The 23,657-nt window shown below is 45.3% G+C and overlaps 1 protein-coding gene across 2 annotated transcripts in view; it reads left to right on the top strand.

The window, feature by feature from the left end:
* GLRA1 (glycine receptor alpha 1) overlaps positions 1-23,657 on the top strand; it is a gene marked incomplete at both ends in the record, with an annotated part of 83,411 nt that overhangs the window by 32,858 nt on the left and 26,896 nt on the right. For both annotated transcript variants that reach the window (XM_082650556.1, XM_082650555.1), the window contains 2 exons: positions 1,057-1,184; positions 6,927-6,994. In XM_082650556.1, coding sequence (XP_082506682.1) covers positions 1,057-1,184; positions 6,927-6,994 — 196 coding nt within the window. The remainder of the gene's footprint in view (positions 1-1,056; positions 1,185-6,926; positions 6,995-23,657) is intronic.

Genomic DNA, 23,657 nt, shown 5'->3' with positions numbered 1-23,657 from the left:
GCGGCAGGGGAAGGGCCGCTGTTCTTAGATATCAATAATTCTTACTGTGGCACGAATGAAGACCTATAACTACTTTGTTGGGGGGGGTTGGTGACAGAAACAACGTGTAGCATCCCCGGCAGTCGGATTTCAAATCCCCCAACTCTTGATACACTGAGGTTAGCTGCCACTGATTGACTCTGGGACCTATGTCAGTTCCTTCACTAGCTGTGCCTCAGTTTTCCCAACTGAGCATTTTTTTTTTTTTTTTTTTTTTTTTTTTGCTGTACGCTGACCTCTCACTGTTGTGGCCTCTCCCGTTGCGGAGCACAGTCTCCGGACACGCAGGCTCAGCGGCCATGGCTCACGGGCGCAGCCGCTCCGCGGCATGTCGGATCTTCCCGGACCAGGGCATGAACCCATGTCCCCTGCATCGGCAGGCGGACTCTCAACCACTGCGCCACCAGGGAAGCCCCCAGCTGAGCAATTTTGAAAGTATATGAGATAGTCCCATAAGTACAGGATCTAGACTTGCTTCAGGTTCTGAGAAGACCCGAGGTAAAGACGCTTGATTCAATTTGTGTTCCCAAATGCATTTGACTTTGGCATCTTTTTTTAGAAAATCAGTAACTGATTCTGAAGAGAAACTTTGGGGAAAGGCTGGACTATTTGATCTCTAACATTCTTTCTGGCTGCACTGTTGCACGGACCTATGAAAGTACAGGCACCCAAACCACAGGGCTGGACCTAGTGGGAGGTTAACCCTTCAATCTCCTCTCCCAGGGAAACCAGCAGCCAACTGTGATTGCCCTAAACCTTAGAGATACAGTCTTAAAAGAGTCAGCAGCTTCTCAGCATCAATCAGACACTCGGCTGCCTGCCAGGACCCCACGCTGGCTAATACTTAGGCTGGGTAAACAAGGTAGCGTGGGCCTTACCTCATTAAGGACTCCTATCACCTATTTCTCTAGTGGCTCTTATGGCTGGCTAAGCGACAGGGGCTGAGCAAGACTGGGATCTGATCACAGTGTGAGAAAGGGCCGTCATTAACCCTCTGCTTTCTCTCTCCTTTCTTAGCCTTGCTGCTTCTAAGGAGGCTGAAGCGGCCCGTTCCGCACCCAAGTCTATGTCACCCTCGGATTTCCTGGATAAGCTAATGGGGAGGACCTCTGGATACGATGCCAGGATCAGGCCCAATTTTAAAGGTAGATAAACTTGCCTTTCAGAGCCCCAGGGGTCTGCTTTCCTAGATTGTGGCAGCGAGCCGCATGGAATTGTATGCAGATGATATATACAGGGTATGAATTCCATGACTCTTTCCTCTACCCGAGGCAGATACTGTTCGTCAATTCACCAAGACCAAACAAAGGCTCGGAGAGTCCAACTCAACAGTATCTCTGGTTACCAGAGTCAGTACGTGAATTAAACCTACTTGCTAGCTCCGGTATAATGGACAAGAGATTAATGTGGAATGTGGAAAAATGGGTTCAAGTTTTGCTTCGGGCACAAAATTACTCTCTGAGCTTAGATAAGCCTCTTGCTTTTGCTGGGCCTCACAGTCTCCTCTCCGCAGGCATGGAGTTGGCTGTCTCTGTGGTTTTTAAACTATGCTTCATGGAGTTCTGAGGCTTTTACCCTGTGTCCCAAAAGGGAGAAACAGAGGACGGGATGAGCAAGCCCACCCTTGCTTCTCCCCCAAGCAGCTGCACTTTTATTCGTCTTACATGAGAAGCTTCCAACTACCATCCATCCACTGAAAGCTTCCCCTGGATTAACAAATAATTTTGGAACTCTCTTGCCCAATCACAGTTTCAATTTCAAATGCCTAATAAGGAGATAGGGAGAGACTATGGAGAAATAGAGGAGCAGTCCCTTCGAAAGTGGGCGGCCCCTCCTTAGCCCCAGCGAGTAGTTAACCTACAGGAATGTGGGTCCCATGTTGCCAGACCATCCAAAAGTCCAACGAGAGCCAGAAATCAAGATTTACGTGAAACTTCTTGAATCCTAAAACATGTAAATTCAAACAAAACACGTTTGGGAGCCAGATATGCCCTGTGGGGTAGCCAATTTACAAACCATAACTGAAGCGATTTGGGAAGTTTCTTTCAGCTCACAATCCTACGAGATCTTAATGTCTTACATCAAGAGCGGACCAGTTCCCTTTGTCCACTGATGCCTTAGGAGGCTCTAACCATCTCTAACTGCTGGGCAGGTTTTCTGCAGGCACAGTCTTAAGGACCTCCTTGGGAGTCTGCGACTCTGACCTTCCTCCTAGCACCCCTGCAAAAATCTTATTTCAAAGACCCACAGCCAACCTCCTAATCAATTCTTGATTCCAGATGCCCTTCCTCACTGTTCCTTTTGGCTCAAGTCCAAGACCAAACAAGGGATGTGACAGCTGGTAACAGCTGCCTAATATCTGCTCACTCTGTCCCCCACCCTGTAAGTCCCCTTCTCAAAGCGCTCTGCAAACAGAAAACAGTCTGGGAAATGCAGTGAGGTTTGTTTGGGGGCCCACCTCCCACCCCTGTTTACCTCAAGGTGCCTTGCTCCTAAGGCCGTTATCCTCCAGGATCGTTAGCATAAACTTTCTTCCCTCAAGGGCAGATAAGTCAGCACCCAAGCCCTTCACCAGGGTCACAATCTCAAACACCCCCAACACCCAGAGGGGCCCGGCAGATATGGTACATGATTGAAGTGGGTTGGGGATAAGCAGAGAAAACCAGAAAGCACAGGCTCCTCTAAGGGCTGCTGCTTCTCAGCTCCTGCCCAGAGCTGCCAGGTAGGAATGCAGGCCCTGGGCAGCGGACCTTCCAAGATAAGACTTAAGTCGGGGGGTTTATGTGAAATCTTCTAAGTTCGCAGCTAAATCACATCTTTGAAACACCATTGGCCAAATCAAACACACCAGAGAACTGACCACCAGGTTGCATCTGTAGCAGTTTTCAGGAATTCCATCCCAGTGCGCCCCCTGGTGGGCTCTCTTGGAATTCCAGCCTGAGTAGAAGTGCCTTGGTCTTCTGCTGGTTGGCTGAACGTGGGTGCATCCAGGGCTCATGTGTTAGTGATCCTTTGTGCATACCACCGTATTTGGCACAAAGAAGGCCCTCAATAAGTCTGTCATGAATGAATGAATGAACGAATGACCCCACAAATATGCTAAGTAGAGCTGTTAAGTGACTTTCCCAAGTCACACTGCCAAGACCAGGGAATTTAACCCAGCTAGCTGCTCTGACTCAATTCTCTAATACTACTGATTTATTTATTTGCTTATTTCCTGATTCGTTTATTTATTTACTTACTTACTTAGCAGTGAACATGTTTAAGAAATAAAATTTCACCCAGACTATAAGACCATTGAATCGGGGCCCTTCCCCTCCTCACTTTGAAAACCTTATTCCAAGCACTTGGGCCCAAAATATACAGGACTAGATAATCCCTTAGTCCTCTCGCAACCCTGCACTATCTCTAACCCCTACAATCCCCTCGATGATGTGGGCTTTGAGCAACAAGTGCAGCTTCTTGGAACCTCACCCCAGGAGGTAGGGAGCAAGCTTTCTCTACTCTCCCTGTGGTGAGGGCTGAGACACTGGTTGCAGGGGACCCCTGCCCCTGAGCCCCATGGCCTCTTTCATGCTTCCACCCAGGCACACATGAGATTCCCAAAAGCCCCCCGCAAACTACAGAGCTCCTGAAAAGGCCAGGCCAAGTAGGCCCCGTGACCCCAACACAACAGGAAGAGAGGCCTGCCTGCTTTGAAAACTCCACAGCGTGATTAATCACACAGCAGGTTCCTTCAAGCACCGGAAATTGCCTGCTCCTGACTCTCTAGATAGAAGGAGGGGATATGGGGATATATGTGTACGTATAAGTGATTCACTTTGTTATACAGCAGAAACTAACACACCATTGTAAAGCAATTATACTCCAATAAAGATGTTAAAAAAAAAAAAGAAAAATCAAAGCTAATGCATAAAAGGCACGATGAGCAAAATATCAAAATGTTCAATAAAGATGAGATCCAACCCTGAAAAAAAAAAAAAAAAAAGATAGGGGGGACGGGGAGAGCAGCCTCCGTCTGCAGAACATAGTGGCAATGCAACTCGTAATACTGAAGTAAAGAGCTCGAAAATTGGATTCTAACCCTCCCACTACTTCCCTGATATCTGTGACCCAGAGTAAATCACTTGACATATCTGGGCCTCTGTCTCTGCATCTGTACAATGGTCCAGTAGGACCAGGCCCCGTCAGCTTCGGTATTCTGTATCTTCGCTAAGACTTTGCATGTCACAATGGCTCCCAGGATCAGGGGCACAGCCCAATGCAAACATATACACAAAAGCAAAGTTAAACTTTAATATTTAATGAAATATATACATTATGCTGCTGCCAAAGGCAGCCAGATTGTAATTTTCTTGAGGATAATTTAATTTCAGATTTATTTCAATGAACCACAGCTCCCCATGGGATCATTTTTGGCTGGCGTCCTCTCGCACACATAAATCAGGATCTAATTTATATGGGAGTCACAGCACCAGACACTTGCAGGGCCTGGGTGGGAACTCTGTGCACGTCATTTCAAGGCAAAGGCAGTAACTTTTTGGGGCATCTTAATGGTATGAAGCTAAATGAAAAGAAAAACCTGGATCTGAGTCTAAATGAGGGGAAGAAAACCCTAGTGGGCCTTTGTTTGGGTGAAAGTGACCAAGGAGGCAGATTCCCGCTCAGCATAAGGACGAAGTTTTTAGCAAGCAGAGCCATCCAACTATGGAAAGGGCTGCTCGAGACGAAATGAGTTCCCCACTGCTGGAGGTGATCAAGTGCTAAGTCTTGCATGGGTAGCAGCGGTTCCTAAACCTGGCTCTGCGTGAGGATCACCCAAGTCACTTGTTAAACAAATAAACTCTGGGCTAATCCTCACAGGTTTGGGTTCACTGGGTCTGGGGCTGGGCCCAGGAATCTGTAGTTTAACAAGTTTCCCAGATGATGCTACGGCAGACAATCCTGTCTGCACCTCAGTTTCGGAAGCAATAGATTAAGTGACTTTTAAGAGACCTTCCAAAGCACCGAGTGACCACCTAGAGGGGTGGGATAGGGAGGGTGGGAGGGAGGGTGATGCAAGAGGGAAGAGATATGGGGATATATGTATAACTGATTCACTTTGTTATAAAGCAGAAACTAACACACCATTGTAAAGCAATTATACTCCAATAAAGATGTTTAAAAAAAAAAAAAAAGAAAAAGAGAGAGACCTTCCAGCCCTGAAATTCTATACAGTAACATCATAATTCAAATGGGTAGCTTCCATAAGGGAATTGCAACCCCATGGAGCTGAGAATGACTGCCCAGATCAAGATCTACTCTACCAAATTGATGGGGAAATTGCAACCCAGAAAAGGGAAGGGGCGTGTCTCAGGGCAAAGAGCCAGGGAGAGCTTGGGGCTATGTCTAAAACCCAGGAATCCTGGCAATCCCTTGGAAGGAAAACCTGGATTCTCACAGCAGGATTGAGTCCCTTCCTATACACCAGGATTTCCGAAAAGAAGGAAGTCTTGGCTGAGTTTGGGTGAAATGCTTGGGCTACTTTTTCAAGAGGGACAGAGAGAAGTGGGTATCAGAAAACTTGGGTTTGAGTCCTGGCTCCACCACTTGCTGGGTAAATAAGCCCAGGTGAGTTACTAAAACTCTCTGTGCTCCACTTACAAAGCTGGGACAGTAACTTTGCCCTGCCAACCTCAGGACCTCATGGGGATCAACAAGAAAGTGGACCTGAAAAAATTCACAAATGGCATGTCACAATCTTCAAGTGAAGGATTATGACCTATTATCCAAGTCCTCCCACCCTCAAGGTCAGCTCAAGGTCATCACCTTCATGAGGTCTTCCCTAATGCCTCACTCTTCAGAACCTCTCTCACACCTGGACTCCTACTGCTTCTATGACCCTTACCAACGTTCTCACATCCCTCCCTGGTTATTTTATGCCGGCCCTCTTCTCAGCACATGTGGAAGCCCAGTGCTTAAAATCCTGGATTCTGCCACTCTGTGACCTTGAGCATGCCCCTTCCTTTCTCTGAACCTCTTTCAAAAAGTATAGCCATTAAGACCACTAGCTTTGGAATTAGATCACTGAGCTCAAGCTTGACCATTTACTAGCTGTGTAGCCGTGGGCAAATAACCTCTCTGTGCCTCTGTTTCCTCATCTGTAAAATGGAGGGAATAACCATGTCTTCTCATGGAGTTGTTGAGAGGATAGAATGAGATAATGTTAGTAATACTCTCAGCACAACAGCAAAACCTGCTCAGTAAATGGTAGCTGCTGTAATTAATAGTATAAAATGAAGAGACTGGGCTTCAATTGGACAGAGGTCCCTCTAGCAATGAGATTCCAAAGAGCACATATTCCTCCACTTCCTTCCTGCCCTTGCAGTAGTATTCAAAAAGCTTGCCTGGAAAGTATTTAACAAAGACTTATGGACTTCCTTTGAGGTTCCCTCTGGATACCACAGCTGATAATTCCCATCAGTGCCCTTTCAGACAATCATTCTTGGTTCATAAGTTCAAGGCAAAGAACTTGCTGTTCCTTGCGATTCCCAAGATGGCCTCCAAATGTTGTAGCTGTAACCTTGCAGCCGCAAATTAGAAGGCAGCCAATGGGGTTTGGGGAAGGGATTTCAACCATATGGCAGGATGATGAATTATCCTGTTAATGAAAGTACATCCCGGCTCAGCCTCTGGTGTTCTATACCTGGTGCTCACTTGGGGACCAGGGAATCTGGCATAGCAATGTGGCTGGGAGTCCCCGCTGCTCAGGGGTGGGGTGCAGGTCAAGCAAGGGTCTCCTCCACCAAGGGGGATCCATCCCTGAAGTCAAAATCCCACAAACTGGTCCTATCCTGGGGATTTCTTCTTGGCCTTGGAACTAAGCAGGAATCTCTCTTGATTGGCAGGGCCCCCGGTGAACGTGAGCTGCAACATTTTCATCAACAGCTTCGGTTCCATTGCTGAGACAACTATGGTGAGTGAGTCAAAACACCAGCTGCTATTTCCTGCTCGGGATATCTCTCTCCCTGAAATATCTACCCTCTGCGCTGGTCTTCCCCAAGGAGGTGGAAAATCTGGTGTTTTTTCACGTCTTCAGTGGTATACTATGGAATTTGGACATTTTTACTGTCCTAGTCAATGTTTTGGGTAAAGACATACATCTGAAAATGGCCAAAGAGCTAGCAGGGCTAGCACATGCTAAACACTCAGGATTACAAAAGCAAAATTCTATCAACAGGTGAAAGTTTTAGATTAAAGCATATGTAAAGACCTGCTTTTAAGTTTAAAATTCAACTGTGCAATAGCAGAAGACTGGTTACAGAAGCTAAAATGGGTATATTGATTCTTCTCTCTACTTTTGTATGTATTTTTAAATTCCCATAGTAAAAAGTTTAAAGTAAATCAGTTATTCTACAAAAAAAGACTAGAAGGAAAAATACCAAAATGTTAACAGCAATTATCCCTGGATCGTAGACTTATGCATGATTTCATATCCTTCAGTATTTCTATGTTTTTCTCATCTCTACAAAGAGTAAATCTTACATTAGTGATTATAACTAAATGTAATGCTACTTTCAATTTTTTTTTCTCAATCCTTGAAAACAAAAAATCAATTATAGTTGTTTTGAAGGGAGCAATCTAGCTTGTGAGAAAATAATTAAGGCAGTTTCAATCATCTCTTTATGAGCAGAGGCAGAAGCAGCCAGTCGATCACCAAGCCTGTAGATGTTCCTGCCTTGAAATCCTCTAAACCACCCATTCCCCTATGTCCGCCTGACCCTGGTCCAGCTCAGGCTTCCATGGTGCCTGGCCCACATTACTGCAAAGCGTCCCAAGACTTGCATCTTGCCCGCCTCCAATCCATTCTTCCTCACACCGTGGTCTTTCTAAGATACAAACCTAACTACGCCAGTCCCCTGCATTAACGCCTCCCTGTGGAACCCCCTCCCCGTCAGCATTAAGCTTAGAAGGCCCCTCTGATTCTGCACGGCTGCATCTCTTCCCTCTTGCTTCCCATTCTGGATAAATGGAATTGTCCGGCGTTCTCCACACGGGCCGTGCTCGCCCTCTGTTTTTCAGCCTTCTCTTGATGCTGCTGAGGCCTCTGCCCAGAGCACCCGCTCCAGCCTCTCTTCCACTGCCAGCCTCCAGGGCCCCTTAACTCTCCGCTTAGAATGACCTCTGCAAGGGGACATATAGTTTTCAAGGGCAGGAGCCCTCTGTGTCCCCCTTTGCCTGGCAAAGCAATAAAGCTATTCTTAAAAAAAAAAAAAAAAAGGAATGACCTCCACAGGAAGGCTTCACACTCTAACACGTGTGTACACATGTGTGAGCTCATGTGTGCGCTTGACCTAAGCCTGTGATGGGTCCCTTCTACCCATTCTTGTGACACGTGCTACAATTCCCATAACAGCACTGACCATCTGCACCTACACTCTCACAGTCTGCTCGTGTGTCCCTCCTCTCACTATAATGTCAGTTCTCTGGGGGACAGAATCTTGTCTCATTTCCTGTGGTAACCTCGGCAGCTGGCACAGTGATCTAATAACAGGTCTCAGTCATTGTCTAAAACAAATAAGCCAAATCAGGTATACTGTCTATTGATTCAAACCATTATTTGGTCCTAAACATTTATGGAGATTAGATCTAACCTTCTAGTCCCAAACTGGCAAAAATCACTGAGCTCCGTATGTCATGGGCCAAATGGTCCAAAATCTATGCTCCTGCAGAGAGGTCTGTCTTAATATGGTCAAGAGACCCTGCCCACATCCAAAGGAAAAGCGATCAATTCCCTAAAACTCATAGGTCTTTTATCTCCATATGGAGATGGTCCCACCTGTCGACTAGGAACCAGCATGGCTGCTTTTCACTGGGCCTCCAGGTTCGAAAGCCAAGTCTTTCCACTCTGTCAATGGATATCTTATTAGAGCTTCTAGTGAACTTCTCTGCTTTTCTTCTTCTCCCTCCCAAATCAGAAGTGCATTGACATCTACATTATTCATAGGCCCTGTGCAGTGAGTGTTGACACTTCCTCTCTTCTTCTGAAATGGTAAAGAGTCATCAAACTAAGTCACGGGCCACCCGTTTATGTTAAGAACTTGGTTATCTGAGGACAGGTGTACATATCTGCACTCCAAGGCCACCCCCACCTGTTTCCCTGTAATTGTCACACAGAGATCTATTTCCTTGTTACAGATTACTACAGGCGTCGTGGTTTGCCCTTATTTTGTGTGGTGGTTAAAAGCCGAGACTCTGAAGTGACGTAGACCTGGGTTCACTCACTATATGTAAGAAGCTGATTTGGTTCGTATCTTTAAGCCTCAGCTTCGTTGTATGTAAAACCCCAGGGGTGATTAACATCATACTACTTCACCAAGTTGTTGTTTTTTTTTTTACCTCCTCAAGTTATTATGGATGGAAATTATGTGCAGGGAAGTGTTTATCACAGTAAATGCTTTGTTAAGTGCTCTAAATGTTTTCAATGATGATGATGATGGTGGCGATGATGGAGGCTCTGGGCACTGAAGCCCCAAAGCCACCACTGATTAGCTGTGTGATCCTGAGCAATTCCTAGACTTCTCTGAGCCTTATCCTTCTCTGGTATCTCTTGTCTACCTTTCCAGACTTCATTCCTGCTGCGTGCTGCTTTCTACAGAGACAGTACAGCAGTAAGGACACAGTCTTCCATGCCCAGACAAAATCTGAGGCTCAGCTCTGTGGCTTTGAACAAGGTAGCCTAAGTTAGCCTCCTCATCTGCAGAGCAGGGGACCAATAGCAGCCACCTTGTGGCCTGCTGTGAGGATTAGGAGATAAGGCACAGAAGTGCTAAGTGCAGGGTCCGACACACAGTGCACACACAGTGATGTCAGTTATTATCATGAAATGCCACTAGTAAGTTTCAACACATTTTCACACTCATTCTCTCACTTGATTCCTTCACCAAATACTTAGTGTAATGACCACTCTACAAAGCAGACATGGCAGACACACTATTCCCCAATTTACAGCAGAGGAAACCGAGATTTGGTGACATCACGTCCCAGAACTAGTTATTGACCGGGCAGGGATTAAGATCCAATCCTTGTAACTGCCAGAACGTTGAAGAGCACAGACGGGGGAAACTGAGGGACCCCAGGCCCACAAAGCATACTTAAGCAACAACCTAAGCGTTATCAAATGTGGAAATCCAACCTCAAATCATGGTAGGCTCAGCATGCCTCAGGAGAAAATAGTAAGTAATGAAAATGGAGATAACCAACAAGGGGAGCACAGAGGGATGGCCCCCTGGAGTGGAGATCAATAATGTTTAGACAGGGCTTCCCTGGTGGCGCAGTGGTTGAGAGTCCGCCTGCCGATGCAGAGGACACGGGTTCATGCCCCGGTCCAGGAAGACCCCACATGCCGCGGAGCGGCTGGGCCCGTGAGCCATGGCTGCTGAGCCTGCACGTCCGGAGCCTGTGCTCCGCAATGGGAGAGGACACAACAGTGAGAGGCCCGCGTACCGCAAAACAAAAACAAGAACAAAAACAAAAAAATATAGTAACAAGGGCAACAACCACACATTAAATGCTACTGTGTGCCAGGCAGTATGCAGAGCACTTCCACATGTTTCATCTCATGTAGACCTCACAACAACCCCCATGAGGCAGGACATGTTATCCCCATTTTACAGATAAGTAAACTGAGGCTCAGAAAGGTTAGGTCACTTGCATAAGGACATGCGGCTAATCAGTAGCAGAAGTGGGAATTGAATTCAGATCTATATCACCCCAAACCCCACGTTCTCCTGAGCCAAATATAAACATTTAATTTCCGGATGTTTGGGATTACCCAGCCCTTGCTTGTTTCTTTTCATCATAAAGAAGTTAGAGCTAAAGGGGAACTTCATTGAACAGACATGCCCAGGTCCCCAGACTTTCATCCCAGGGCTCTGCCTCACCAGCCACACAAAGAGCTGGTCGTGCACCCTGGGTCCACGGTAATATGGACATAGTCCCAATGTCAGAAACTTTCCAGGCTGTGTCTGTTCTCTAAGAGCAACAGGAGTGCAGAGCCACTCTGTAAACAGCTGGAGTCCCCAGGCCTGACTGTCTGCCTCTCAGAGTCTGGCTTTATTCACCAGAGCTGAGAGCAGAGAAGGCAGCCAGCAAAGCAACAGGGGTCTCTATCCGTTCCTGACGAGGGGAGGGCTGAGTCTGGCTAGCCTTCATCTGACCTTTCCAGCGACTCTCTTTGAGTCTATGTAGTGAGATGAAGGTAGAAGCAGGGACAGGAATGGACGAGGGAGAAGAGGGAAGGGAGTCCTGGCCTAGAGCAGCAACTTCGGCACTCTACAAGAGAAAGCTCTGGAGCTAGGACCTAGAGGGAACCATCCAGCTTGTCTTGACACGTGTGCTTACGAGTGCACCTAAGTGTGTGCTCTGCAGCATCTATACGTCATGGAGCATGTGTGTGCATGTGTATATTGTGGGACCATGTGTTTGTGCAAATGTACACATTGGCCTGTGTATATGTGTACGCTAGTTTGAACAGATTTAGACAGGTAACCTCAGAGAGAGATGTATCTGACCACGTACAGGTATGAACATAAGTATGTGTACTTCTGTGGTTATAAATGCACATGTGAATGTGTGTAGTGAGGATGTGCATGTATCTGCGTATATACGTAGGACTACGTGGAAGTGCTTAAGAGTGAAAATGCATGAAGGGTATTATTTTCACATAGGTAATTGTGTAAGGATATTTGTGAAGCACATACTTAAGTATGTAGCAGCACCTGAGCCAGCAATATGTCTGTAGGCATGTGCATGTGAATGTGCGTAAATACAAGAACACGTGAACAAGTGAAAGAATATTTAATGTGTAACAGTCTATGTGTACGAATATGTCGATACATGTGTTCAGGTGTTCATGTGAGTGTGCACATGTGGGGACACGCAGACAGCTGGAATTCATGTGGAACTAAATGTCAGCAGATGTGAGAGACAGAGTGTGTGCATGTGTGTGTGAGTGTCTGTGTGTGTGGGTCTTGACGTCCTTTGGGCATGAATCTCAGCATTTCCATTATGAGGACGTGTGCTCCAGCCTCTCTTGCCAAGGGCCGGGCTAGCCTGGCACAGAGACAGGCACACTGTGGCCAGGACCCCTGGCGATTGGCAACGGCCTATGCAACTACCGTCCACACGTTTGGCCTTATTTGTCAATATTGGGGGGCAATGGACAGAGCCCTGAACCAGGAAACAACAGACCAAGGTTTGAGCTCTAGCTCTGCCACAGTTTAATACCACTGAGACTCAGTTTCCCCTTGGCACCTGGCTCTAAGAATGGTGTGTAGGAATACACAAGAAGTGGGTATGAGAGCCCTTCATGAATGCTACAGAAATGTAAAGGATTATTAACTATTGAACCAGTCAGCCAAGGACTCCAACACATAAGCCTAAGGAAATGTCTTTCTAGTTGTTTTTTTCCTTCTGTTCCTTATTTATTCATTTATTGTTTCCACCTCCGTTTTTAAGGTCCTATACTGTACGTGCTGAACAGGCTGTAAGGATATAGATCCGTTTTACTCATATTAGGCTAGGCTTTCCTGCAGCAACAAACAAACCCTGAGGTCCCAGTGTCTTAGAACAGCAAAGACCGATGTATCACTCACCTAAAGTCTGCTACAGATCTGGGGGACGCTCCAGGACTACTGTCCTCCACGTCGTGGCTGGGCCTTGCATTTCCACATCAACAGGCGATTTCACATTTGCTGTGAGAGGAAGAAGGCACTAAGGGGTGGCACACCGGCAAGTAAGTGCTTTCCACCCAGAAGTGACATATAGCACTTCTGCTCACATTTCACTACCCAAAGGAAGCCACGTGGCCCCACCTGAAGAAAAGTAAAATCCTCCCATGGCCCCAGAAGTAAACAGGAGCCAGGCAGGTCTCTGCTTTCAAGGAGTCTATTGGAGAAGGTGGACAAGGAAATCAAAGAGAATACCGCAATATGATGAGTGAGATTACAGAGGTATGCACAGGAAGCCATGGAACACAGAGAATAAATAAGTCAGAAAGAGGGAAAAAAATGGTTCTGAAGAACCTAGGAGCAGGACAGGAATAAAGACGCAGATGTAGAGAATGGACTTGAGGACACGGGGAGGGGGAAGGGTAAGCTGGGATGAAGTGAGAGAGTATATATACACTACCAAACGTAAAACAGATAGCTAGTGGGAAGCAGCCGCATAGCACAGGGAGATCAGCTCAGTGCTTTGTGACCACCTAGATGGGTGGGATAGGGAGGGTGGGAGGGAGATGCAAGAGGGAGGGGATATGGGGATATATGTATACGTATAGCTGATTCACTTTGTTATACAGCAGAAACAAGCACACCATTGTAAAGCAATTATACTCCAATAGAGATGTTTAAAATAAATAAATAAATAAAATAAAACCTTCCAGGAGAGAATGGCGTTGTAGAATGACCCAGAGAGGAGAGGGGTTTTAAAAGCTGGTGTGTGTTCAACAGCAGTAAAAGAGGAGACAAGTCAAGTAAGAAAAGAAAATCTCATCCAATGGGTTTGGCAATGGAGGATGGGGGAGGGGAGCATGTATGAAATTAGAGAATGCGATTCAGGGGCACGACGAAAGCACAAGACAAAAGGAAGTGAAGACAGTAGGAAGATAATTCTTTCAAAAAGCTCTGCTATAAAGAGAAGGTGAGGTGGTGGTGGCGTCATTTGTCATTTACTGAGCACTGTTCTAAAAACTAGGCATCCGTGGTTAGCAAAGCATGGGGATCATTTCATATAACACAACAATCCCATTTTACAGATGAGGAAAGTGAAGCTCAGAGAGGCTTAATTCACCCAAGCTTTTCCAGCCAATAAACACCATCACCAGTTATTATCCCCAGGCTGCCTGAATCCTGGTGCCCTGCTCTTGGCCTAGGCCACCTGCTGAGTGTGGGGCAAGAGGAGAGGCTGCAGAGCCAAGGGGATGTCAGGGTCGTGGGAGGACATGACTTCATCCTGGTCTCCTGCACTCTGGTTTGGCTAACAAGTAGGATCTGTGCAATTCTATCAGAACTGGTATTGAGAGAAGCCGTTGGCTGTCCATCCCTGTGGATATTTGCAAGTGAGACCCCAGGATCTACGAAAACAGCTACCATGCGAGGAGGTTAAATGCCCCCTATGTCCAACCATAAAAGTTAACACATTGTTTAGGAAGCAGTCACTTCTGAATGCCAGCCTACTTCTGGGATCAATTGACTAAATCGAATCAACTGATGGAATGAATTGGAATCAGTTGATTGAATGAATTGATTTTTGAATCATAGAAGATAAAACTTAAATCCATCTACTTCTTTCCAACTCTACTGCTGTCAACTCTGGTTCAACTTGGCACCATCTCTATCCTGCTTGACTGAAACAGCCTCCTAACCGGCCTCCCCGCCTCCCTTCCTCCCCTTCTCTACCACTTCCCATAGTGCCTTTTAAACCCTAAATCACATCACAGCATTCTCCTGCTTCAAATCCTGCAACACCTGCTTAATCCTTTTACTACGCTCAGCTCCTTCTGCCCAGAAAAATCTTTGCATGAATGGTTCCTTCTCATCCTTCAGGTCTCAGCTCAGATATTTCTTCAGAAGGTCCTTCCCTGACTCCCTATCTAAAAATGTCCCCCCTTCCGGTCACTGTCGCATCATGTTCTATTATCTTCAGAGTAATACCTAAAAAGTAAAAGTTTGCTTGTTAGTTTGTTGTTTTGTTTGCTTTTTTATTGAGAGTGGGGACCCTGTCTTTCTCAATCATCCCTGTATTTCCAGTGCCCAGTACTTTGCCTGGACCATAGGAGCTCAATCAATATTTGTAGAGAGAATTAACATTGGAGGTTCTCCAGTTTGAACCCCCATCTCTTGTCAGAACCTCTGCCACAAATGTTGTAGTTTCTGCTTGCATACCTCCAGTGATGGGAACCCCTGCACCCCGCCAGGCAGCCCACTTCATCTTGGGACACCTCTGACATCTCCATTTGCTCATGGCTTTCATTCTGATCCTGGGGCCACAGAGAACCAATCTCTGCACCTGACAGCCCTTCCAATAACTGAGGTCAGTCCTCTCGCTCCCTGGCCATGCCTGGCTCCCTTGGCCATTCTCCCCAGTTCTCAGTCCCTTTCCCATCTAGGGTGCTCTCTGAGTACAGCCAGCATGTCAATTTCCACCTTGAGCTGAAAGGCCAAGCAATGAACCCAGACCCTCAGGAGTGCTTAGAGCAGAGCGCACCAGGGCCATGCTCATCCTTACTCTGGGTTAGTGGGCTTCAAAGCATTGTTTTTAACAGCAGCCCAGCACCACAGTCCTTTTTTTTTTTTTTTTTGCGGTACGTGGGTCTCTCTCTCACCGCTGTGGCCTCTCCCGTTGCGGAGCACAGGCTCCGGACGCACAGGCTCAGCGGCCATGGCTCACGGGCCCAGCCGCTCCGCGGCATGTGGAATCTTCCCGGACCGGGGCACGAACCCACGTCCCCTGCATCGGCAGGCAGACTCTCAACCACTGCGCCACCAGGGAAGCCCCACAGTCCATTTTTAAGGTGAATCTTATGCAGCACTTTAACACACTGATTTTTGAAAATGGGCTGTTCTGGAGGAAGTGGAACAGAAGCCAGAAATCTCAATGCCTTGGCCTTTTCCTCAATCGGCCCCCACAAGGTAGCTCTGGGGACCTCCTCAGAACCCTAAAATCATTTCTACACACACTACCTCAAAGACATTTCAGTTTAGGGACTTCCCTGGCAATCCAGTGGTTAAGAATCTGAGCTTCCACTGCCGAGGGCATGGGTTCGATCCCTGGTCAGGGAACTAGGTGCAGCCAAAAAAAAAAAAAAAAAGACATTTCAGTTTAGGTAACAAGTCAGTGTTGACTGACACTATGCTTATGGACAGCAAAACTCTGGAACATTTTTTTAAAGTATATGAGCAACAGATGAAAACAAGTTTTGTAGTAAATCCAGTAAAAAAGAGAAGAGAGAGAGAAACAGGAATGCCCCTGCTTTGCACTCTCCCCCGTCCCATCTGAGTTAACCACTGCAGAAAACACTTTAGTGTATGTCTTACTGGTCTTCTTTCCTTGAATGTGTCAATACATCTCTTCGTTATTACACATCTTTGTCTAAATAGGATTGTGCAATACAATTTGCTTTTTTTCACTTCACCATGTCTTGGAATCTTTCCACATCACTACATACAGGTCTACCTCATTCTTAACGTTCTACACACCCTCAAATTTGGAAACATAACAATGGTTTATTATTATTACATTCAGTATGTGACAAAATGATTTTAATCAGTATTTCCAGATTTACGGCCCGCCTGTAAAATTCCACGCTCTGGACATAACATCACTTCATGGTATTTAACCACTTGTCTCCTGATGGGCCTGTAGGTTCATGCAGCTTTCACTATTACAAACAAGGGCCACAATGAATAGTCTTGCACATGACTCTTTGCATGCTTCCTTAGGATATATTACAGAAGTGGAATTACTTTATCAAAGGACCTGCACTATTTTGGCAAATATTATTGCCCAACTTGCTCCCAAAGAAGCTTCAATAATTGTTCCCACAACAGTGTTTTTATCCTTGCCAACTCAAGATATTATCAAGCTTTTAAATTTTACCAAATGGGATTTTTTAAATGGTACTTCACTGTCATTTTTAATTTTCACTCCAGATTCCTAGTGGATTTGAGTATCTTTGCTTTTTTTCTTTCTTTTTTTGCATAATGGGCATTTTGAATAATATAAGTTTCTTCTTTTACATATACCTCCATAATCCATTTGGAGTTTAGTTTGCTGTAAAGTATTTGGTGATGGTTTAACTCTATTTTTCTCTGATTAAATAGTAATTTTCCAGCATTATTCTTAAGTAGCCATTATTTCTCCACTGATCAGAAATGCTACCTTTCTCAGAAACTAAATATATATATATATATACACACACACACACACACACACACACACACACACATACATATATCTTTTTCTAGTCTCAGTTTATTGTCCATTGCTCTATTATCTGTTTCCACTCTATTTTAATTACTATGGTTTAACACTGTATTTCTATATCTGGTAGAGAAAGTCCTCTGTTGTTCTTCTTTAATAAGGTTTTCTTGTCATTTCCAGTCCATTTTCTCTTCCATACAAACTGTAGAATCAGCTTGTTGATGCCTATAAAAATTGCCTCAGATTTTGATTGAGGTTGCATTGAATTTATAGATTCACTTGTAGAGAACTGACATCTTAACAATATTATATAAATGTGGTATGTCTCTCCATTTATATAGGTATTCCTTTATGCCTTTCAGTAAAGCTTTAGAAGCATTTCGTTGTGTGTGTGTATATATATATATATATATATATATATATATATATACACACACACACACACACAAATCACACATTTCTCATTAGGTTTATTACTGAATATTGCGTGAGGTTGGTTAATATTGTGGATGAGATCCTTGTTTGTTGTTGCTTTTTCCATTACACGTTCAGTCTGTCTACACAGCTAATGCTAGGCCATTTACACTCTGGGATTTAGGAAGTCCAAGAAAAAGTCTATTAAGGGCCATCCATTTAGACATATCTTGACACTCCCAAAGCCTTGGTAAACTGCAGACCGAGAGGAAGCCAGGGAGAGAGCCCTCACACATGCCATAGAGTCTATTAAGAGGCAGAAAATGGGATTATAGGCAGTCTTGGTATCATCTGCTGGATGACTCTCTCCAATACACCACCATGGGAGGCATCACAGTCGTGAATTTATGGCATCCCAGGGTTGGCTCTCCATCAGATCAGATTCAGGAAGGCTGACTAATGACAATCAAAGCCACAAAAGACTGAAGTGGGTAAATAAGACCGTGAAGTTATTTTACTTTATGATGGGGCTTTCCATTCCAATAACAGCATGCTTGTGTCCTCCATGAAAGCACTCCCTTGCCATTCGTTGAATACCAGGGAAACAAATCAAAAGTTGCTTTTGACATACCAAATTGGAGGAAAAGAAGGTAGACAGTCTTGAGGAAAATCTCATCCAGGCCAGAGAGAGGTCTAAGAAACCATCCCTCCTCACCACACAGAAACCCTCTTTTCAGATACAAAAAATGTTGGTGTTCCCCCAAGCAGTGTGACCCTATCCTTCAGATGATGCTAGACTACCAATTGCCAAATTCCTGCTCATCAAACTGCCCTTTCTTATACTACCGAATGAAGGTCTCCAATATGTTTATAAAATAGTTCTCTAAACAAGACACAATAGGGACTTCCCTGGTGGTGCAGTGGTTAAGACTCCACGCTCCCAATGCAGGGGGCCCGGGTTCGATCCCTAGTCAGGGAACTAGATCCCACAGGCATGCCACAACTAAGAGTTCACATACCACAACTAAGGAGGCTGCATGCTACAACTAAGGAGCCGGCCACCCACAACAAAGAAACCCACGAGCCACAACTAAGGAGCCCTCAAGCTGCAACTAAGGAGCCTGCCTGCCGCAACTAAGACCCAGGGCAACCAAAATAAATAAATAATTTTAAAAAAAAAAAGCTCCAAAGCTGCAAAAACCCTTAAGAAAAAAAAAAGACATAATACAATAAATTAGGGTTCCACTTAATAAATTACAAACACAGGCCTGTTCCAAATCATTGAGATTACACACGGGTTTGTGATTACACTGAGCCTTGCCAAATTTCTTTGCTGCATGTTCACCTGTTAGTTTAACTCGCAGAGATCAAACTTATTTTCCGTATTTCCAAGTTCACTAGTGGCATGTCTCACTTTTATGCCCTGTACTGCCAATACTGTCCTCTTTCCTCTTTTCAGGTTAATACCCACGCTTCAATTTGCATCCTTCGGCAACCAGTTACAGATCCACCTCAGTTTAGCATCACAGTACAAAGTTCTCCATCTGATACTGACTATGAGGATATGTATGAGCCAACCTGTCACATGGGCTCAGTGAGATTCCAGTATACTATGTCTACTATGTTTCTTTCACCTACCCATCTAGGAACTTGGTTTTCAAAAAAAGGAAACAGAGGGAATTCCCTGGTGGTCCAGTGGTTAAGACTCCACATTTCCACTGCAGCGGACACAGGTTCAATCCCCAGTTGGGGAACTAAGATCCCACATGCCTCACAGAGTGGCCAAAAAAAAAAAAAAAACAAAAGGAAATAGGCAGCATGCAATTGTCAAAAGAATGTGAAATTGGGAGCCAGACAGTCGTGGATTCACATTCCTGCTCTAGCACCTACTAGCTTAGCTATGGGACTCTGGGCAAGACACTTACGCTCTGTTTAACCTCTCTGAATTTCAGTTTCCTCCCCTGTAAAATGAGTATAATAATATTCAGTGTGCTAGGCTGATGAAAAGTTTAGAGATACAATGCATATAAAATTCTAGCAAACGTTAGACATCCAATAAAAGTGGCTGCAATTAGCATTTTTATGTAATTATTAAACTCACGCTGGGCTTTAGTGATCCCCTGAAGATAAACAAAGAGGCTCCGCTCCACTTGTCCAAACCATCGGCAGTTCTTCACAACAAATGTAGCTCTGATTATGTGCGATCCAAATGAGAATGCAACAGGCAGGGTGGTGACTTAGGAGAGGTTGAAGGCATGGAGCAGGCAACTGGAGCCAAGGACGCAATGGTCAGGATCCGGGGAGTCTGCCAGCTCTGTACTTGAGTGTAGAGCAGACAATGGGTCAAATCCAAGGGGCAGGGACTTCCCTGGTGGTCCAGTGGTTAAGACTCTGTGCTTTCAATGCAGGGGTGCAGGTTCAATCCCTAGTCAGGGAACTAAGATCTCACATGCTGTGCGACGTGGCCAAAAAAAAAAAAAAAAAAAAATTCAAGGGGCAAATCAGGAACGATGTAGGAGTACTCGTAGACTGCTGGACCTGGGGCAGAAGCCTTTTGTCCTTTGCCCGTTTTTATTTTTTATTTTTTTTTAATTTTTATTGGAGTATAGCTGCTTTACAATGTTGTATTAGTTTCCACTGTACAGCAAAGTGAATCAGCTATACGTATACATATATCCCCTCTTTTTTGGATTTCCTTCCCATTTAGGTCACCACAGAGCATTGAGTAGAGTTCCCTGTGCTATATAGTAGGTTCTCATTAGTTATCTATTTTATACATAGTATCAATAGTGTATATATGTCCAGCCCAGTCTCGCAATTCATCCCACCACCCTCCTTTGCCTTGTTTTAATATTTCCTGCTAATTGTGGGTATCTACAAACCCACAGGAACGTAACAGCAGCCAGAGGCAGTAGCTGATGGCATTGAGGTATCACAAAAGTGTCGCTCAGTACAAATCTGGGAGATTCTGGATGGTGTAGTCTAGTAGCTAAATGCATGGGCTCTGACATTAACATCTTGGGTTCAAATCCCAGCTTTGCCACTTACTAGCTGTGTGACGTCAGGTACAGTACTTTAACTTGTGCATGCCTGAATGTGCCTAACTGTAAAATGAGAATAATAGAACCTACATCACAGGATTATTGTAAATATAAAACAACACACATAAAGAACTTAGCATCATCCCTTGCATGTGGTAACATCTCAATGTATTATGTGCACTGTTATTATCAATCCTGCATCTGCCAGTAACTAGTGCTGGGAACTTGAGCTGTTAGGGCTTTAATGTCCACGTCTATCCAATGGAGATAAGAATCTGCCCTTTCATAGAACTTCATCGAACAAAACTAATGTGAGGGTGCTTTGTAAAGTCAAAAGCAGTTAATAAGTATGAGACGTTATTAATAAAAGGAACTGACACAAAAAAGAAAAACAAAAAAGAAAGAAAGAAAGAAGCGAACACAGTGTACTACTTAAAAGCACAGGACTTTGGAGTCAGCCAGTCATGGATTCGAGCCTCAGCTCTGTCACTAACTTTAGAAAAAGCATTAAGTCTCCCCAGGCTCAGTTTATCCATAAAATAGTATCCCTGTGAGAATCTGGGGAGAGGGATCATTAAAGCACTTAGCACTGTGTCTGGCACTCAGTCAAGATTCAGTAAACTCTCCATGTGCCGGTGAGCCAGGTCCATACTCTCACAGGGCAGTGATGTGACTCTTCTCACATTTGAAGGCAACATCTTTGACTGATTCCACAATGCTTCTCAGAGGTCTGGGAAAGTGCTTGAGAAGCAGCAGCAGCTCGTAAACCAAGCCTGGGACCCTCCACTCTGAATGCCCCCTGGTCCCTGGCTCTGAGCAGACTGCTCCAGTTCTCACACATTTTAATCCCAAATCCTGTCAGAGCTGAGTCTAAGTTAGAGTTTCTCCAAGGAGAGCAGAGACTGCCTGATGGCAGATTCAGCTCGGTTCTCCTCCTCCTGCCCTTAAAGGTGTACAAGGGATTAGGAAAAGTAGTGGGAAAGGGGTCAAGATTTCTGTATGCAAGTCCCACCTTAGTCACTGAACTGCTGTGTGGCCTGAGAAAAGTCTCTTTCCCTCTCTGGGCCGTGTGTAAAAGGAAGGAGTTGAGACAGAAGTCTACCTGTAATATTTGTGATGAAAATGATGAAGGATAAGCTGATGATGACAAAGAACAATGATTCTCTCCTCTGCCCCACTCTCCATCCCTACTATCTCAGTTTAGCTCTTTCTTATCTTTCATTGAACTGTCACAGTGGCCTCAAAATAAGTCTCCCTGGTCCCGTTTTCTCTCACTTCGGCACTTCATGGTCACGCCTCCCACGCTGATCTTCCTGCAGTCAAACTGGGATATTGCTCCACTGCTTAAGACTCCAGTGGTGCCCAACTGGCTACAGAATAAGATCCAAACACCTCGGTTTGGCAGTTAAGGATACCCACAGTTTCAAATCCATCCATTCTACAGCCTCATCACAGCAGAGTGGTTAAGAGCATGCGCTTTATATAATTAGACAAACCAGATTTGAATTCCAAGCCCATTATTTACTGGGTGAATTTGGACTAATTACTTAATCTCCCTGAGCCTTCTTCATCTATAAAATTAAGGTGAAACCACCTATAATCATAGGACTGTTTTAAACATAAGATGAGCGGAAGTTTGTGGCATGCTTAGCACAATGCCTGGTACTTAGTAGGTCCTCAATAAGAGGGACTTTTATTACTTACGCAGCTGATGGTTGAGCTAAACTGAACTGTTTGAATGCCCCTGCCTATACACCTTTGCTGGTGCTATTCCTTCCATATGAAATTCCTTTGATAACCTGCCCCCCCATCCCACCCCTGCCAACTCTACAAATCCTAAAGCTAAATACACCAAGGCCGAAGCCCTGGTCCTCATGTCCTGTCCTGCTCTACACCTGTATTCCTCACCTCTGTCCTTCCTCCTCACACATCACTGGCCTCCTTTCCAGCCAAAATCAGATATTATTCATATCTCAGAACAACACCAGATCTAGAGATGCTAACTTCAGGAGGATGAAACAACCTGATAGGAGCCATTTCAAATGCCACCTTCTCCCCAAAATCACTTCCAGAATCACCCAACCTGCCTGGAAGTAATGTCAATGACTTGAAAGCAATATCTAATAGCAGCTTGTTAGAACCTCTTCTGACCCTTATCACTTTCAGTTTTGTATGTTAGATTTGTGTCCATACCTTGCCTTGCTTGCTAGATAATCTGAGCTCTGTGAGGGTAGAAGCCAAGACCCGAGCCTCTGCTCTCACCATTCTCCCACTGGGCCTCATAAGTGTTTATAGAGTTGAATCAAGTTTAGAGAAGAAACATCCCTTTAACGGCTAGAAGGCTGAGACTTAGGAGGGTATAAGAATCTGATTCTTCATCCTCCTCTTGGGTGATGGCTCTTGGTTCTGCCTGCTGTGGGCACACATCTTGCCCTTCACGTCCTCTTCCCACCAACACACCCACTATGTTCTTAGCTCTTTCCTACTAAAGCACCTCATGCTTCCTATTTCAGCACAATACTGAGTTTAGAGGAGTTTGCTGGGAGAGGTTAGAGTCTGAAATTAGACATAACCGGGGCGGGGATGGCGCGGTGGTGGGTGCACACAGGAAGCCTTCCCTCCGTGTTTGTTGAATGACAGAACGAACAAATGAATGAGTTAATACTCTACCTTGGTCTCGCAAGCATGGAAGCTGCCCAGTTTCCAGAAATCAAGCCATCAGGGAATCTCAGATGCAAGACTAGAGAGTGGGTGCTAGAGCCTGCTGAGCCAGAGCTCCACCAGTCCCTCCCCCTCGGACTCAGAAGATGGGCCAACTTGAGGGTCAAGGCCTGGAAGCCAACTACCAGAGGCGGGACCTGAGGTTCTCAGCTGGAGAACTCCAGTGCTGTTCTTCCAGCCTCTGGGCCCGAACGTGGACCCCCATCAGGTTGAACACTGACCAGAGTGACTGCAGAGCCAAGTAAGCGAAACGGCATTTAGCTTTCAGCCTATTACAACGGTTACACTGGTCCCTTCCAAACGGCATTTCCTGCTGCTGTTTACCAACCGGGGGGGAGAAAATCGATGCAGCAGCTCGTCTGGGGAGCGGGTGCTGAGGGGAGAAGGGGGCACTAGGAGAAGGGGACAAGTCGCCTCAGGACACCAGACACAGTCTCCTCAGCTCTTACCCTCACTTCTCATGAATCGCTTCAAAGCGAG

Source organism: Grampus griseus, assembly GCF_964374135.1.
Source record: "Grampus griseus genome assembly, chromosome: 3".
NCBI lineage: Eukaryota > Metazoa > Chordata > Mammalia > Artiodactyla > Delphinidae > Grampus > Grampus griseus.
This window is presented reverse-complemented; position numbering and strand designations above follow the sequence as displayed.